Raw genomic sequence first — 18,920 nt, forward strand, 5'->3', positions numbered from 1 at the left:
CTCCTGATTTTTCACCAACCAGACATGGGAAGGAAGACACTCTGAAAGAATAAAAGAAATAAACAAGACCGCCGTTCACTTGAGTTAAAGTGACAGTGAAAAATAACAATAATTCAACAACGGAGAGAAAGGAGAAGGAGGAGGAGAGAGAGTCTGGTGTGTGACAGATAAGAGCAGAGAGAGAAGGACAGAACTGAGACACAGCAGGCAGCAGACCAATTCCAGCACACCATATTGAAATGTCGTTGTTGTTGTTATTGTTGGTTTCTTTTCTTTTTTTTCCTGTTTTGTTTTCTCGTACTCACGTTAACAATGGCCTCCTTGGTCTGTGCCATATCTGAGATGACGCCATCTGTGATAATGAGTAGGACAAAGTACTGCGATCCGTCCTGCACCGCTGCGGCGTACCTGGCAAAGACAGGAGCAGTGGGGCGTCTGATAAACGTGCAGGGGACAGGGACAGGAGTGACCTTTCCATTTACCGGCCTCGAGTCGAGACGACAAAACAGTCTGTGCACAACGACGACAGACACGACTGTTTCAACTTGAAGTTATTCCCCCAGATTTTATTTGGATACATGCGAATGGCACAAACTAAAGGGATCTAAAGGGAATACCGAGCCTCAGGTATTCACAATGCTTGGAATGCATCAACAACAGTTCAGGGTTATGTTATTATTTTATCAATTAATGTTGAAGGTGTTTAAAAAGTTAATTAACTGTCACTCAAATGAACTCATTTGCATGGCAAGCCAAGTTATCATTTAGAGATATCTTCAACTGCATTTCAAGATATCTTTAAATATTTGACAATATCTTGAAATGAATTAGAGACATCTCTAAATTAATTTCAGATATCTTGAAATATTTTGAAGATATCGTTACATTAATTTCAGATATCTGTAAATGGAGTTACGTTTAGAGATATGCGTAAATGATTAAAATACATATTTAAAGATATCTTGAAGTGACATTGACTATGTGTCAGTAAACATTTAGTATCATTCTTTTCCTCAGTTTCACTGGAACTGTGTTGGGAATCGGCGTTTGTATTTAAAATGGTATTGTATTTTATTTGTGTTTTCCACTGCATAAAGTGTGACCGATCTTAAAATAGAAACCTCGTCTGGACAGCGGCTTATGATCTAACTGCTATTCCACAGTTCTAAATTAAATTCAAAACAAATAACAAGCCATTACACAACTGATGCATTGGCATTGTGTCAATAGCATTTGGGAAGAAGGAATGTGACACACAAAGTAAAATTAATGAAACACAGAACCACTGGTTCCTGTTGGACGTCCTGAGTGTCCAGTTGTCGTGCGGCTCTTTGATTTAGAAAGCTGATCACGTCCCCTGTTTAGCAAGTCTAATCTTGAGTCTATCGAGATGGCGGTTTTTAATTACAAATGAAGGAGAAGACATAATCAGATTCAAGGCAATTTGTCTTGCTTTCTTTATGAAAATATACAAAGCATTATTTTTACTTTGAGGACAATTACTTGCCAAACTAGGTTTCATTCAAGTGGGTGAGTTTCTCGTTTGCTAAATTTATGCAGTGCTAAACCTTCTAGACACACGCACGCACACAGACACACACACACACATACACACACACACACACACACACACACACATTCACACACGCACAAGCATACACACAAACCTTGCTTTGCTAAAAACAAACTTATGCCACTGAACTGTTGTCGGAATCTGCATTTATCTTCATTAATACGATGCTTTGTCTATGACTCACCCAGGAAGACCATTACAATAAAACCCAGAAGGGCACCATTAATGAACTATAAATCTTGGCTTTGTAAATATGTTCAGGCACCATTAATTGCACAATTCTGTAATTTTGGTTACTGTGCCTGTGCAGGTAAATATTTGCTTTAGATGAATATGCCTGGTGTGTGATTATCACATGTCCTTGTAGTCTATAATGATCTTCCACTGCTATCTCTCCTACCTCGCCACGTGATTGACTACAGGCGCAAAGTTGGTCGGGCCGTAGAGCTGCACGGTCTTCAGGCTCTGGTGATAGGCCTCTAAGATCCCCTCAATGCCATTACAGTATGGATTTTCAATATTTCCGTTCTGAAAGAGAAACAGATGCTTCAACAGAGAGCTACAGCCAGTAACGGCAATCATGAACTGCCCATGGATATATCTCACCAACATTACCCAAAGCGCTGACTGAATTGCGGCCTCACTCGTGAGATCTGTTCAATAATACATGATGAGGCACATTACTGTTCTACTTCAGGGGTTATAACAATTCTTGAATTGCTTATGAGATCTCAGCCATCATGTTGCTCTTAAGAAGTATTTCCCTCCAATTACTTAAAAACGATCTTCAGCAATACAAGCCTTGAGACACTTGGCACAGTTTGACGGTTTGAAGTCTGTTTAGTGAACAAACCAGGAATTTATCTGTCTAAGGAAGCAAAATCTGCACTACAACAGCCAAAGGAAAGAGATTCAAGGGGACATTTTCAGGAGTTCATATATATACACACATACACACATATTTTTGAAATAAAAGATCTGCAATAGAAAACACACACAATGTCTTTGCATGATTACAATCTGTGGAAAATGGGAAAAAACGCAGTTTTTACGTATCTGTGATATCTTTTCAGAGCTGGCTGAACATTGATTCAGTCTAATTCCAGTTGAACGAACCGAGTTAAGACAGGGGGTGGTGGAAGCGTTTGACTGTCACTCTATTCATTTCTATGGAGTGCCAGTCAAAACGTTGGACTTCCAGCACCTCACATGACCTGGGGCAGACGCTATGAGAAGCAGGAACAAGGGCTCTGGAAATGTCATGCAGAGGGATGGAGGGAAGCCAAGTCAAGTCTAGTCACCAGGGGGAACTCATGAGACACCCGTCCGTCGGGGGGAAGCTTGGCGCCGAAGCCCAGCGCGGGGAACATCTTGTCACTGTCGTAGTCCTGGATGATCTCTCCCACGGCTTTCAGGGCCATGGCATAGGCGTTCATCTGGTAAGGGTTCATGTAGTGCAGCGAGGTGGATTGGGACGGGTTACCTGAGAGGGCAGAGGACAGGGAGACAATCTGAGAGGACGTGACCACTGAACTTGGGTACGCCCAGAGTTTGCGCCTAGGAGATATTTAACCACTTCTCAGCCCTTTGTGTAGCAGACCAGATACAAATCCACAAGTGGTGGTTGACTGCTGATGTTTAGTAACACTGTGAAAAGGTTTGAATGTAACAGGGATGTTGTTTGTGTGAACATGTGAAAAGCTACTTCTGCTAGATCACAGGTGCAGAACTGAGTGAAATAGGATTGTCAACTTTTCCAATATCTAGCCGCGAAAGTCGAAGCAGCCCGTTTATAGAAACTGTAAAACTAACTTCAGGCCTGAGAACAGGAGATACTTCTTTACACAATACTAGGATCCCAGAGTTGCAGTTCCCTCTCAGACTGAACCTCAAGCTTGCACATTTATCGGCAGATTCCTCTGTTATCCGTGTCTGCTATTTATGAGGCGACTCACAGCTCAATGCCTGTGCAAGTCACACTGTGTCCATCCCTGACCTGATCCGGGGAGAAAAACACAAAGCCAGTCTCGGACTTCAATGCTGGTGAAATTAAGCATAGATCTCGGATGCAGCCAGCGTAATGGGCCGATGATTGACCGCAGCCAAAGATAATTGTTCCGAGCTGAAGGCGAAGGTATATAATGAAAGCCAGAGTCAATTATGACCCGATAACTGTGTATTTTCGCTACTAATCACATCCCTGGTGCAATTCAAGTTGTCTAGACAGGCTCATGATTTGCATGCTCTCTGTGTTCGATTCCAAACACTTACACCGTTCCATCAGCAAAGAGAAATAGAGTAAGATACCTAGGCTGATAGCAGGCATGTATAGGAATGTCAAATTTTGAAACTTCAGGGACGTGTGGGAAAAAAGTTGTTGATCTCTGAGAGGCAAGTGGGAAAGTCCAAATGTCCGGTAGGATCATAGTTCTTTAGTTAACCCCCACATCCATCCCTCTCTCTATCGGTCTCTCCTTCATGAGTCCTGTGCACACAGCAAGGTATTATTGCACACTTACCATTGGAGGCGGTGAAATCAATGGCCACGGTAAAATTGATCTGAGTTCTGGGGGAGAAAAACAGTAGAAAGAAAAGAAAAAAGATTAACTAAGTAAAGTAACATCCCCTCCTTGTGGCTAAAAACCCTTCCCTGCTGAAGGAGGCTTCTCAACCAGCAGTCTGGTCTGCAGCGGCAGCGGATAATTAGGAGAAATAGAGAAAGCGATTTGATTGTGCTCACATTAGCAGAGGGGACGCCCACATTTCCCTGTGATCATGCATCCATAACCAGGAGGCTACATTACATTTCTCCCACTTGTAACATTCACAAAACACAATATCCCCATCTGTCTGGGGGCTCGAGACAAACGCGGTTGCTTCCCTTGGCCTAGATGAACAGATTGTTAGTCACTTGTCAGATTTATCTCGCTGTAAACCCCCATCACCCCCTTTGGCTCTTCGAAAACAAACTCCTGCTGAAGAATGATCTTGGGATAGACGCATTTACTTTGCAAACCTGGCACTGAAAATGGATCTGTTAACGCCTCCCCCAGTGACTGGTGGCCCCGTATGGCAGGAAGCTCATTGTCTCCTAACCTACTGAAACAACAAACTCCTTGAGAGATAGTCGCTGTTAGTAACACAAAGGGAACGCCTTTTTATACCACAGGAAATCTAAAAGTAAATCAGTGTAAAATATGCACAGAAGCCATGCAACATTATGAAATGAATAGGCTCTAAAGATGGATTTTTTTCACAGTCTTGATTTCCTGCTACATAAGTTCACGTAGGCAAGTGAGGATATCTTAAACATGTATGTCAAACATCATTACGTAGGAGTAAAGACAGAAATCGTGCCTATACACAGCATTATATATAAAATAATATAGTAGAACAGTGGTCTCCTACCCTGGTCCTGGAGAGCCTCTATCCAGCAGGTTTTGAAGGTCACCAATTTATAAACACCTGGAAGAATTTCTTTCTGATCAATGAAGCAGAAACCATTGAAGCAATCATCTAAATACCTTCAGCCTCTTGAGGCAAGAATACCCTTAATTGAGTTGCTTAAGTGATTAATAACTCCCATGTGTTTCCAGTACTTAGAAATGTGTGATTTAAGGTGACCTATAAGAATTGGAGTGGGGCTCTCGGGACCCGGGTTGGAGACCGCTGTAGTAGAACACAGAGTCGCCTGTCGCTCATTGGTAAGAGTGCTGTCCTGTGTGGTACTGTGAGATGACAAGACCCCCCAGCCACATCCAGCTATGATCAGACATCTAAATTAGGCTCAGTCCCTGAAGACAAACGCAGTTCAAAGTGAAGATGACTGCTGGCCTCCGGTCATGAACTCTCCTAATTACAATGCAACACCATTTATAGAAAACAAAACAAAACATAACCCAGGCAGGAGATTATTCTCTTGTTGCAATATCTGTGAATCAAGGTAGAATTGGATTAAATCATTTGGTGCTTTTGCCCAGCCTTGCACTAAAAGCACGGCAGTAACGATACAGATTTGAGAGCTAAAAACTTGCAGAATCTTTAGAAAGGCCTTTGTACACAGATAACAAGACAATTTTCACATTTGCGTGTAATTGCTCAGAACAATCCTCTGCTGTATTTGTCATTACGCCGTCATTTAAATTCAGGCCAGACGACGTCGTGAAGGAGAGAATCAATATCAGTTTAACGGCATATTTTTTAGTTAATAATTATAATTTTCCATTAGCGATATACATAATCTGAAAACAGCATCGCGCATTTCCCTTAATGAAAGTCTCCAGCAATGTTTTATTCATGAGTTTCCCAAGGCTGATGATAGTGGGAGACCTTGAAGAAATGAAGAATAAACTTCAATCCTTTTTTCCCATCCGCCCGAGAGACAGAGCCCCCTGCTCAGTGCGGCGCTGTATTGTGATGAGAAGCGACCCACGATAGTAACTTCATTCCTCACTTCATTGCTACCTGGACGATTACTGTGGCGAGATAGGTTCTCCTAGCTCCGTATCTGGGATCGTGATTGGTTTTCCTTTCTTGCGAGCCTTCGTTAGTCGGAATACGTTTTGCGACCTTGCGAAAAATCCTTTTTAAATTCTACAAATCCCACAAAAGTAAAGCGGATTGCGTTGAGTCCTTTATCTGTGCTTTCCGAGTCTAAAAGCAAATGGTTCTCTTTACCTTTGGCTGATTCATTTACTTATATATATCTGCTGTGGGGTCTAGATTATTCTTGGGCTGTACACTTACTGAACTCCTCTCCACTGGGAGTGTTCGATATGATCAGGGCCTTGCGTTTTGCATGACTTGACTTTTAAAAGTATATCTGTCAAGCAAACCGCAGGGACTAACGATGATGAATGTGCATTGTAGATGAGCAGTTTTATGGTTTCCACACATGCCTCCTCCATACATTAACTCTGGTTTGCCCTGGTTTCCTCTAACTACCAGACTTCCTCCGACTTCTCCTTGCTTTTACTATGATCCTACCGAGCTTCAACATGGTGCCACTGAATTCAGTGCATAAGGATTTTGCTGACCTTGACACCAGTATAAATATAAAACATAACTGTAAAAATATAACTTCAAAATATGACTCAACTGGCTGAATTGACTGAGATCTGCTGTAATACCATTCGACCCCCGTCACACCCCATAATCTTTTTAAGACGCATTCTGGCATTAACCGTGTGGCAAATTGCAGGGTTCGCATGATCTCAACTCATTGAAATGAATCTCTTTGATATCACTCTTAGTGTGCTACTGCTACACTGTATTCCCTGGGTTATTATCATTGCATTCTATTATTAGTATTAGTATTATTATCCAACCGCATTGTTTCTCACGGTTCCTGATATGCAGAAGAAAGATGAGTGAGGGAAGTGGCGTCTTTGTTCAACTTTGTTGCATTGAAGCTTTTACGTCTTAATGTTGACACTCTTTTGTGGTTAACTGCTGCTTTCAGAAGGAAGGTTTACAGTCTGCATGGTCAGAGACAGCGTTCAGAGAAGACCGTGCTACACAACATGCCAAGCGGACAACACGCCACCAACAGAGGGCGCGGAGACTCAGGTAATGTTTGCTAGTGCTAGTGTGCAAAAAGTGACACGTTATCAGGAAACACGTGCTGGAGTACGCTCTCTTGATTTGAGTAAAGCCTCGTTACAGCAGCACTTAATGCATAACAGTAAAATGTTCCAGCTGTTCTTTATGATGGATGGCTGCACTTAAAAGTCAAACTCAAACATCCTGGAACTGTATCGATAATGAAGCCAAACAGCATATATCACAAAGCCAGGATGTACACAACCATCGGGGTGTCTTTTAGCTCTCTCACTGGAACAGCCAGTGTGCTTCAGACGAGTTATGTAGAAATCATATTTTTGTGGATGCAGCATAATGAAATAATTCTCTATATGGCCAGCTAGGAGCCCATCATGGGAGATTTCAGTGATGTTCAAAGAGATTCTGCAATGAATGAAATGCGAGAGTCATTAGGTTCTTTTTTTAAGAAGACGGATCCTTGAAAATAAGTTGGCGTCTCATTCTGTCATAATTACGTCTTCTTCATTGGCAGCACTAAATAGGCCCAGCCAGCACCTTTGCGGAACACACCTGGGACACGGGCAAATTCACCCAAGATTCAATTAGAAAAAATATTCCATTAATCTTCATTAGAAAAAAGTAAAGGTGATACATTTTACATTAACCTTTTCAATTAATGCAGAAATGTGACTCTTGCTCCTCTCTCTGGCCCTGGGTGACAGTTTTGCTTTTAAATTTACATTAAAAACCCATTCTGCCCTCAGCTTATTATGTGGCACTCGCAGATGAAAATGAAAATTAAAACTGACAATCATAAAAAAGGATTCATGCCGTTCCCTTCCCAGCTCTGTCTGATGGTGTGAATGTATGTCTCTTGAAGAGTTAGAGATGGGGAATAGCCCTGTTCCCTTTGGAACAATTCCCATAAAAATAAAAATGCATAATAACTTCCCTCACCACCCTCACCCAACCCCACTTACCCGAACGAAAACCACAACAATTCTCCAAGATCCTGTGGGACTTAACACGACAGGCCTTTGGAAGCTAGATTGCATATCTACAGAAAGAGCTAGATCAAAGTCAAATTGGCAGCTTGGTATTGCAAGTAGATCTGGCCCAGAAACTAAACAAACATGGTTGTAAGCAGGTCAAGACCCGTATTCGACCACCTGTCACCGAAACACCACAGAGTCCCAGGGGGATTTGCGTTACTCCCAAGATCCTTGTGTGTCTGCGTGTCTATATGGCGGGAGTGGATGTTACTCTGACCCACTTGAGTACAGAATGAGGCCTGGAAGAGACGGGTTGTGCAGCACTACATTCCCCCTCATTTTCTGCCCGAATCAATCGTGACCCTGTTCACAAGTCGTTCTTTCATCCTCTTTGGAGCTGAAATCAGGACCCAACGCTGAGCCGGACAAATTGGATAGAGTGTGTCCCCAGCAGGAAAGGTCAGCAAATGCTACCCTTCACAAATCGACCGTGGCCCTCCAAACAGCCACGGCTCAAATCGCCCCACTTGCAGTGGGGGTGCAGAGGGGCGGCGTGCAGGAATGGCAGCACGGGGCAACCACTGATGGAGAAGCGCTGAGTGGAAAACAGGCCAACCATCGATCGCCTGGGCAGCGGCTGTGACAAAATATTGGCTTTTCATTCCTCACACAGCACTGGGGGAACAACGAGATACTACCGGATAGATTTTAATCTTTTAAGCGGCAGAGGGGGAAAGCAATATGACCATTTAAGTTTCGGGAGTCTGGGTGTTATTCAGCCTGGATCCTTTGTTAGTACGCTTTAAATCCTCACTGCTTCCATGTGAAATCAGATTTTTAAAGCCATGATTTCGCCTCAACTTTAGTATTATATTTTTCTACTGTATGCGACTAAACTATAAACTATTCATGCGTGCTCATTTGCAAGCTCTGAGCTAATCTCTGTTATTAAAGTTTTAATGGATGCTTTTATAGCAGGGAATCATAGAAGTAATTATATAGCCAAATCCATGTTGTTCTCAAGGAGGGTCACAACCTTCTGTATCTGTTAGGGCAGAAAAATGCAATTGTTTATGGACAGGAGAAATGCCCGATAATACGATCCAATCAGGACCCAGCTGTTGGACTTTCCATTCCCAGCTGGAGTAACAAACTGTATGGGTCTTGTTCCCCGTGGTGTCGCTCAATTGTCCCAAAGAAAGTGGGCATTTAAGGGATTTGGATTAATCTCTGCCAGTCAACAGCCTTGTTTAGATATTTGTCAGAACTGATCTCTGCTGTGTGTCTCAGGGCAGCAGTGCACTTCACTGTAGGTTATCCGCCCATCTAACACGGATGTCTCTGGGGTACAGGTTGGTGTGTAATCAATCTGAGTTCGGCGACGGCCAGTGGGGCTGCTCATTTCAGCTGCATCCACCAAGAAGGAGCGGAAAAAACAAAGCTGTGTTGCAGCTTGGAGATATGTAAAGACAGGTCAGAAGAGCAGGTACTGATCTGAGTGTTGTTTCCAAGCTATATTAAATTGCCAAATTATTAAAATAAAACAAAATGGACAGAAATGGTATCAATTGAGATTTATCCCAAACAGCTTGGTAAAACCACTGGGTCCACTTCTTCAAACTGGAAGACGTTTCCCTGGTTGCTTAGATGTGTAAACATTCCTACACGGCACGAGATCACACTTTCAGACAACCCCAATGGACCAATCCAGACGCTCTCAGCAGTTAACCGAATACGTTATCAGCACCGGCAGGCACGATTTCCACATCATTACAAGTCTTCGTGAAGTGAGACACCAGTTGGGCGCATCTTCCACTGGGACTGATCTGGGCTTTGTTTGAAAGCATCTGCGCTTATTTACATCTTCCCCGTGTCAGCAGCTCTAGAGTGACACCTGATGGCGACGGTACAGCGGTGTCTTCCCTGTGGGCGGTTTCCTTTAGGGATCCCCTGTCACGTGTCACAGTGGAGACACGCGATCTGATTGGCCAGATATCCAGCTGCCTACTTCTCTCCCTCTCTTGCTGCGGGGGTGTGAGTCTCATGGTACATTGTTCAGTGTGTCAGTACCCCCACTATCACCTGTCACAAACATCAAAACTTCTGAAAGGCTCCCCCCAAGCCCTCGGCCTCCGGCTAACATTAGCATCCGATGGGAAATACATTGCCGTATACAGACACCCACTGTTAGGGCGATGCAAATATACAGGGGTCTCCTTTCATGGAATGCAATCGCCTCTTTTAGAAAATGTACTGTTGTTAAGGATGTGCAGAACTCAGTGCTGTGGTATGCTGTGGAGTTGTGTGTTTGGCAAAAAAGGAATGGGCATTCAATCCGGAAGATGTATCAGAAAGTAAAATGTGTGGCTGCCAAAAGAGAGAGGAGACGCTCGGAGCAGAGGGCTCAAAGACGTCACATCTGCAGAGTCGCCTCAAGCAGGCTGTGAGAACCAGACAAAACTCTCCTGCGCGGAGCCCATAACAATTCCCTTCTGATACAGACCGAGCTTTCCCCCCTCCTCACTCGCTTAGTTTTTATTCAGTTTAGCAAGGAGAGCTATGACAGAATTCCCTGTCCTTCAAACAAACACTGAGTGCGATGTGTGAGCAGTTAAACGGCCCTCTGCAGTGCGACAGGCATCCCAGCCCCCCGAGTGGGGCAATCTGCAGCACAGACAGATGAGCACGTGTCTATTAAAAAGTAAATAAGGATCGACGGAGGCCACCCTGATGTCAGCCATGACATTAGCTAGTGCAACAGTGTCATATCCCAGTCCGCTGGGGACTCTTCTGGCTTTAGTTCCAACCCAGGAGCTCAGCTGCTTAATTAATGTGATCATTCTCTCAGTTGGACATCTTTAAGATCTTTTCAAGGTCTTTTACATCTTATGTTATGAAGGATGTGTTTGATTTGTAGCAGAACCAAGGGGGGCGGGGGATCTCCTTGGGCCAGACAAGACTAAATACCAGTATCTAAATCACTAACAATAACTACCTGCATACCTTTTTATATATTATTATTGATATTTCGTTGAGTAAAATGTTTTCTAAAACATTCAAATCATCCTAACATCCTAACTCCTTCCTTCCTTCATTTATTTATTGATTAATTTGGGGGGGGGGGGGTGGTATCGATATCACCTTGCATCTTGACACCATATGAAGCGTAGCTCCAGCCGCACTGGTGTTTGCACCTCTTTCTGCAGGATTATAGATGCTGTGGAGTATTCCCAGAGGACAAGGGAGAGAAAACCAGCTCGTCAACCTTGTAAAACTTGGGTTAATGTCCTAATGACTTTTATCAGCTAAGAGAGACCTTCCGCTATTCCCCACAGAGCCATATGAAGCTGCAGTGAAAAAGGGGCAATAAAGAATTAAATTACATTAATACTTCATTAAGCTGAAAGATGCAAGCATCATTCTCTCTAGAGTAAGAAAGAAGAAAATCCACACTCAGTTCTCTCTCTCGTGCTTACCCTCCTTTGATGTAATCCAGGAAGGTGTATTCAGATTCCACGGTGAATGACAGGAGCGTAACCTTGGGAACAGAAGAAGAGCTGGGTAAACCCCCCGAAAAGTGTCTCCAAAACAGAATGAATGTTTTATTTTCTACCACTGCATATATATAATGATATGCAGCACTGTCACCCTAAATAACAAAACAAAGAGACAACATATCGCGCATATTTACTTACACCGCGCTAATATAGCCTGAGGACGAGAAACAGCATCAACAAGAAAAACCCAATAAAACCAAAAACCATTATGCTTGCATTTTAGTAACAGAAACACATAAAGCAAAGACCATTGGGGGTAAGACTGATCGTTTCAATATCAATGTAATCATGTTGTCATATTGCCTGAAGATGTGTGTGTGTGTGTGTTGTGTGTGTGCGTGTGTGTGCGTGTGTGCGTGTATGTGTGTGCGTGTATGTGTGTGTGCATGTGTGTGTGCGTGTGTGTGTGTGTGTGCACGTGTGTGTGTGTTTGGGTTGTTCGTGTGTGTGTGTGTGTGTGTGTGTGTGTGTATGTGTGTGTGCGTGTATGTGTGTGTGTGCGTGTGTGTGTGCATGTGTGTGTGTCTGTGTGAATACAGTACAAACCTACAACTCCATGCATTCCATAGTGAACACATTCTTATGGATAACAGATACATTATTGATACATTGAGATGATCTGCACAAATGATAACCTATGTACTCGTACTTTCACGTCTTCTTTATGGTGTTCTGCATTAACTCTGATATCCTACAGAGTTAACCTATTTTGCAACGCACATGTTAAATATAGACAGGGGCATCTTGATTTCTCATATGTCTTTTTATCACAGCTCTACTCCACCATCTGTACTGATTGCATTTAATAACAGTCTCCGATTCCAATGGACCCATGATCGTCAGTTGCAACTATTCTGAGAGCGGGGGTTAACGTGCAGTGGATGGCTAAGAAACTGTGTGTGTGTTTAAATCTGAGCAGAATGGCAATCAATGCAAAAATAAACATTCATGCCTAGAGGAAAATATATATTTTATTGTTTATTATGTGCTCAGGAAGCAAGAAATTAAAAAGTAACAATGGGTGAACACTCACCGTTCCTGAATTCACATATTTCTTCTTCTTCATTTTCTTTTTGGGATTTACCACCTGAATTACAAAGATGAGTAAATAAATAAACGAAATTAAACACTACAGGCATAAGACACCCGCCCCCCTCCCACTCTTCCCACAGCAGTAATTGTGATAAAATATGTTTCTCTACACAGTGGAAAATGAACTGTTTTGGGACCAAAGGTTTGCGCTGAACCACAGCTTTGCCTGTATAGTACAGAAGCTGCGGACAGCGAAGACCCCTCTGTAGAAGCTGATAAATGACGGGGATGGAAAGACACGCAGAGATATGCTCTGTGCAGACAATGCATACGTCACTAATAAAACGCGTAGTCTCAGATAACAGCGCTGGAGAAAAATATGCGACTACTCTTGCGATGTTGGGAAGTGTAATTATCGCTACAACTGCATGAAAGCTACTGTGTAGAAATACACAAGCACAATGGATACAAACAGGCGCATCCTGTCGCAGTTGATCGGCTGTGTGTGAGTTTGTGGTGCTTTTGAGCTTTTCTTTTTTAACTGTTTGGTGACATCGATTGTATTTTAGTCATCCATATAATTTACAATACTAATATGTATTTATTGTTAAAGGTTCTAGTCATATTTACATGGAGCTCCTCCTGCCCCAGGTGTCTCTGAGGTCACAGGCTGTGACTGTATCTCTCTGTAGCAAATACTCATCAGCATGAAAAAAACGCAAGTAACAAAATCACTCAGCCATTTGACGTTGAGATATCAAACCCATAAGCCAAGTTACAAGAAACATAGATATCTCCATTTACTCATCTTTGGTATAGTGAGCTATTACGTTAATATTCTATTGAACTTTAATTACCAAGTAGTGGAATATTAATATAATTTCAATTGAATATCTATTTAATATGAGGAAAAAAATGCAATATCCATGAATATATTTTCACATATAAGGAACCTAAAGAGAAAAACATGTAACTATTTCATTAAAGGATATGAACTGTAAAAACATACAGGTTTAATGGAGCTATGCTGAACACAATACTGCAGCTCACACCTTGCTCATGTATGTAATATGTAATATGGGGTTACATTAAACATCAAGGAAAAACTATAGTTCAGCAAAAATGGTATAGTAAGCTACTACTGGTATTAATTCTCTATGTTTGTGCAACATACACAAATGGCAAACGACAAATACAGCTCTAAAGGGGAAAGGGGAAGAAAATATTACACTGGAGAGCCAATTAAATCGGAGCAAACAGGTGTACGAAACTACAGCCACTGATATGGCAAATGCCAAATTATCATTTAATTCATTTAAAGATATCTTCAAATATTTTGAGCCTTCTAAATAATTTAAAGATATCTGCAAATTACTTCCTATTTATTTAGAGATATCTCTAAATCATGTTGAGATATCTTCAAATCACTTCCTGTATGTAGCCCAAGATTATCACTTCCTGTTAACTTGTTAATTCATTTCTATGTAACTGAACGAGGAAACAGGAAGTGATAAATACAGCCAGAATACAGGAAGTCATTTGAAGATATCTTGAGATGATTTCCAGATATCTCTAAATGAATAGGAAGTGATTTGAAGATATCTCAAAATGATTTGTAGATATCTACAAATCATTTTGAGATATCTTTAAGAAGAACCTTATTTAGGTATCTCTAAATGGTTTGCAGATATCTCAAAATGATTTGAAGATATCTTGAAATGCATTTAGAGATATCTCTAAATGATAATTCGGCTTGTCATTCACTGCCATGTCTATTTGTCAGAGATATTGCATCACACTGTGTCCAAAACCTCTGCCTCTATCAGACGAGACTTAAACCACCCCTGGAGTCACAGCTTAGGAACATATCATGAAAACATAAAAGCAAGCTAATTTAATATATAATCTACGAAGAAGAAGCTCATGGCCAATTAAGGCTCAGCGGGGGGCAGGAAAGATGAAACCATTGCCCTGATTCATATTATTTACAATCTGCTTGCATTCAGGGGAGGCTTGAGTGTCCATTCAGCAGTGTAAGTACACACAAAGACACTTAAAGAGGACATAGAGGGTAAAACAAAACACATGGGCCTGCTTTTATGAATACACCTCGGCTATGGCCTAGATACTGTATGTCAAGGCAAATGCTCTCTCAATTGACTATACGAACGCTGAGTTTTCCCAGACGATACCTCTCTGGCCCGGTGACACTGCAGGCCCTTGGTATCGGCAGGCGGCATTGCCAGCCCATTGACAGGCAATTACAATTATCGCACTTTGAGCATTAGTGAGCTGGCAGAACCAAACCAGACCGGCCTGGATTACACTGATTTCAACACAAAGCAGGCCGCTGATAATCTCTCCTGTCAGTAGCGCGGGTCTCTCAGGTGACACTGGACATATTATATCTTGATGCACGTTTATAGTCTGCTGCAGCTGGACGTGACGATGTCATGGGCCTGTTTGTAGGGGTGCTGGGTGCTGATTTTGAAGGGAAAATGGAAGGGGGTGGGGAGGGAGAGGAAACGTCGTTAAAGAGTAAAAAAAACAGACAGTGACTGAGCAATAGCTAAAGAGATGAGCAGACAGACCGACTAAATGCAGGAGGGATCACGTCGGGGAGAATTGACAGCTTTTTCCTGTTGTTACACAAAATTCCACTTTGAGTGCCAGTCAGACTCCATATAGTTTCCTATTCTAATTCTATGCACTCGCCAACGCCAGTGGGCTGTAAAATTGGTGCAGGTGCCTCTTCTCAGAGTCTTTACCTCAACACACAAGCACACAAACACGCACACACACACGCACACACACACATCTCCAGTCTTAGTGGGGGCACCCCATTGACTCTCATTAGCGTTTAAAAAAATTATCTAAAACCCACGCATTGGCGGGAGCAGCAGTGTAGTATTTCCCTGGCCAGCTATCAAAGTATCTCAGTAGTCATTAAGTCAAAGGGTGGGCAGTTGCGCTGTTAAATACATTATGAACGGCTTTCTATTCTGTGTTGTCTGTTGTCCTGATGTGTTTGAGATACAGTGCGAATATCAAATCTGCTGCTATGGATTGCTGCTGCTCATTAATCACAGAGCAGACTGCAGATTGAAGGTGGATCCCAGGAGTTGCCTGTAGGAGGTGTGGATCCCAGGCACCCCGAGGAAAGTCTCAGGGTTTTCATCACTCATTTAATTTCAGTTTCCTCGGCCCTTCAAAAGAACTGATGCACTTTCCCGTTCTGCTGTTTGACCATACGCCGGTGGGCCACAGTTTGTAGGAGATCACAGATCAGATGATATTTTCAAAAGGTTATTTAGGTCTGGTGCTATAAAAAACACAGATGAAAAACAGCTATGCAAAATCGATCGTACAGGCAAATAAATTGAATACTGATGAGGAAAGCTAATTAAAATGAAAGACTTAAATTAAAAGTTATTAAAATAAAAGGCGAGTAAATCAATCAAGGGGAAATAGTATTTTTTTACTCAAGAATGAAACGAATACTTGTCTTTGGACATGGCAATAGGTTTTTGCAAAACTTCAAAGGGGACAGTTCTGAAGTACAAATAACTGAAGTTACAGCTAGGTTCTTACAAGCACTGCAGAGATCAAAATTCAGCACTGATCCTGAAACAGCTGCCTGTAAGTCAACCGGGGCAGCATGTCAAAGGTATTTCATGGCAGAAAGTCTACGCATAAGAAAAGTGTGGAGAACAAGAACAGGATCCTAAGTCATACGAATCCACCTGTGCCTCACTGAGACCAACACACTGTGCACGGTCTTTAAAGACCCAGAGCGTGCATGCTGTAAATGTGAGGTGATGGATATTTTCTTTAATTCTGTTTGAGAAGTCTTAGAATGCTTTGTTTGTATATTGTTTAATACCGAACCCTAATTCCAGCATTCCCAGTTCCACTCTTTCTTCTTTCACAGCCCTATCCAAAGGGAATGACAATTTTGCACACTATACAATCTCCACCATATATTGCTTCCACCTCCATGGTGGGCTAGTGTTCACTGAGGACAAGCAACACAGCACTGGCCCGGTGCAAGTTACAGCACTAAACTAAGGTGATTCATGATGTTAATTTAAAATATGTTTAGCAGAAGAAAAAACACACACACATGCAGACGTGGAAAGCTCTCCAGACCAGGGACGTAAAAATGCCCCAAACGCCATCACGTCCACTGTGCCGCTCCACAATGCCATCTAATAATAACACACTGACTAATCCCCGGCCTAATCTAACATGGCACATTTCTAATAGGTCAGTCAAACTAAATGTGAAGTCAAATTCTCATAGAGAAGAACAAAAAAAAAGAAAAGAAAAGTACTTGTCCCCTGGGGATAATATGGAATATAATACTGTATTAATATCTCTATTCCCTGAAAGTATAACAGTAATCTCCTGTTGAATTCCTCTCCTGGTGACGGGCACGTCGCAGCCGGTGATTACAGCGGGCAATGCACACAGCCTATTCATCCCACTGAACACAGGACCACCAACTGCCTGGGGGCTTTCTGAAACCGGCTGACCACATAGACATTGCGCCCCAATGCTCACCTCATAGACGTTGAACTGGCTCTGTCCTCTGGATAGCTCCCGGTAGCTAGTGGTAAATTCCCCAATGAAGTCGTGGCTGTAAGGGGAGAAAAACAGATTCTTACTACAGGGTCATTGAAAGTGCTGTCCTTCTGCTGGACCCTGGGGTAGAAGTACCTTGGTATACCATGGTCTACTGTGGTCTGCAGACATCTTACAGAGTGTGTTATGCAGGTACTGCACTGCAAATAACATTACAAAAAGATAACATCCTAAAAAGATATATATGAGTTGATTTTTCTGATTCCCTTACAGTTACAATATTACAAATGTTACAGTATCACAAAGACACTATGAAGATTCTTGCATTAGTGGTCCAAAAGATTATTGTGACTCTTTTACCTCTTTGTGGGGCGGCATCCCAGTTCAGGAATAGCAAGTATACATTGAGGGAGGCAGAAAATGAACATGACCCAGTTCCTCTTTTTGCAAATGCTTCACACTTCGACCCTTCATTTGTAAAAAGGTGTTGTGGGATTGCTGGCCAGCTTGTTTACCATTTTAATTGGCCGATATTGATCACATGTTAATGGCAAGGAGCTGAGGTAATTGATGGTGTTCATTAGGCCGGAGGTGAGCGTCGTAGCAGGAAGGACAGCATGGTGATCAGGGCCGGACGCCAAGCTCTGTTAGGACCTCTGCTAATGACAGGCTGTTAATATGCAGAGCAGCGGGCCAGCGGAGCGTGTGGGCATCATCATGGCAACCAAAACAGGACTGTCGTGAAGTGGTTTGCTCACGCCAAGTCTCCCTGAAACATGCAAGCTTGCAAAGAAAGCCCGGGAATAGCAATGCAGCGATCTGTTCCAAGAAAGCTTATGCAGCAGTTTGTCCCAATAGCACAGATGAATAATTCATCACTTCCCTTGGACTCCTTGCTTTAACACAGTAAAGCGCGTCAGTGTATTGATGTTCACTAAGCGTAGTTCAACCGAGCCCTGTTACTGATGTTACTAAAGTTTCCAAAGTGCATTTCAGCTAAGCACAGCGACGGCAGCTGGCTGTAGGGGTATACTCTATTACCTGGCTGGCGATTTGCCGACCGCTGTGTGTGCTGACGATTTGTTGGGGCTGAGGGGGGTGCTGGCATTTTTTGACCAGGAATCGCAGATGAATGACCGAATTCATTATAGGAATTATAGGAGGGTATACGCCAAAATATTGTGGGTATATGCAAAGTTACGTGGGCATACGCAAACTTCCCTTCAAATGACATGGGCATGCGCTGTATGCCCTCGATTACACCACTGGTCAGCAGCAAGCATAGCACCCATCTCAAAAAGCATAACATTTATTAAGTAGTCCATTATATGCCACAGCGTAAAAAAGTAAAACAGATTCAATACAGCCAACAGTTGCAAATCAGCACAAACAACCGACATGAATGTGGGCTTTCAATAAATCCATCAGGTAAGAAGGAACTGGTTAACATAGTGGCTCACACGCAGGGAGCAAAATGTTCAGATTGAATTCTGTAATCCACAGGAAGCCTGAGCAAAGATATCAAAAGTGCGGTTTCTCCCTCGTGTCGCTTTTGTTAGATCTCACACTGCACTATTCTGAGCAAGCTGCAGCCCTTTGAAGCCATTAAAAGAGGAGTCAGCAATAACGGCAATGGGATCA

The 18,920-nt window shown here is 42.6% G+C and overlaps 1 protein-coding gene across 1 annotated transcript in view; it reads right to left on the reverse strand.

The window, feature by feature from the left end:
* Positions 1-18,920, reverse strand: part of cpne5b (copine Vb) — a 101,716-nt gene that overhangs the window by 13,088 nt on the left and 69,708 nt on the right. Inside the window, exons 11-17 of the mRNA XM_066705685.1 lie at positions 17,259-17,334; positions 12,697-12,750; positions 11,583-11,644; positions 4,093-4,139; positions 2,875-3,056; positions 1,974-2,101; positions 306-408 (exon numbers count right to left, since the gene is read on the reverse strand). Of these exons, the coding sequence (XP_066561782.1) occupies positions 306-408; positions 1,974-2,101; positions 2,875-3,056; positions 4,093-4,139; positions 11,583-11,644; positions 12,697-12,750; positions 17,259-17,334 (652 nt within the window). The remainder of the gene's footprint in view (positions 1-305; positions 409-1,973; positions 2,102-2,874; positions 3,057-4,092; positions 4,140-11,582; positions 11,645-12,696; positions 12,751-17,258; positions 17,335-18,920) is intronic.

The sequence above is a fragment of the Amia ocellicauda genome, chromosome 5 (genome assembly GCF_036373705.1).
Source record: "Amia ocellicauda isolate fAmiCal2 chromosome 5, fAmiCal2.hap1, whole genome shotgun sequence".
Classification (NCBI taxonomy): domain Eukaryota; kingdom Metazoa; phylum Chordata; class Actinopteri; order Amiiformes; family Amiidae; genus Amia; species Amia ocellicauda.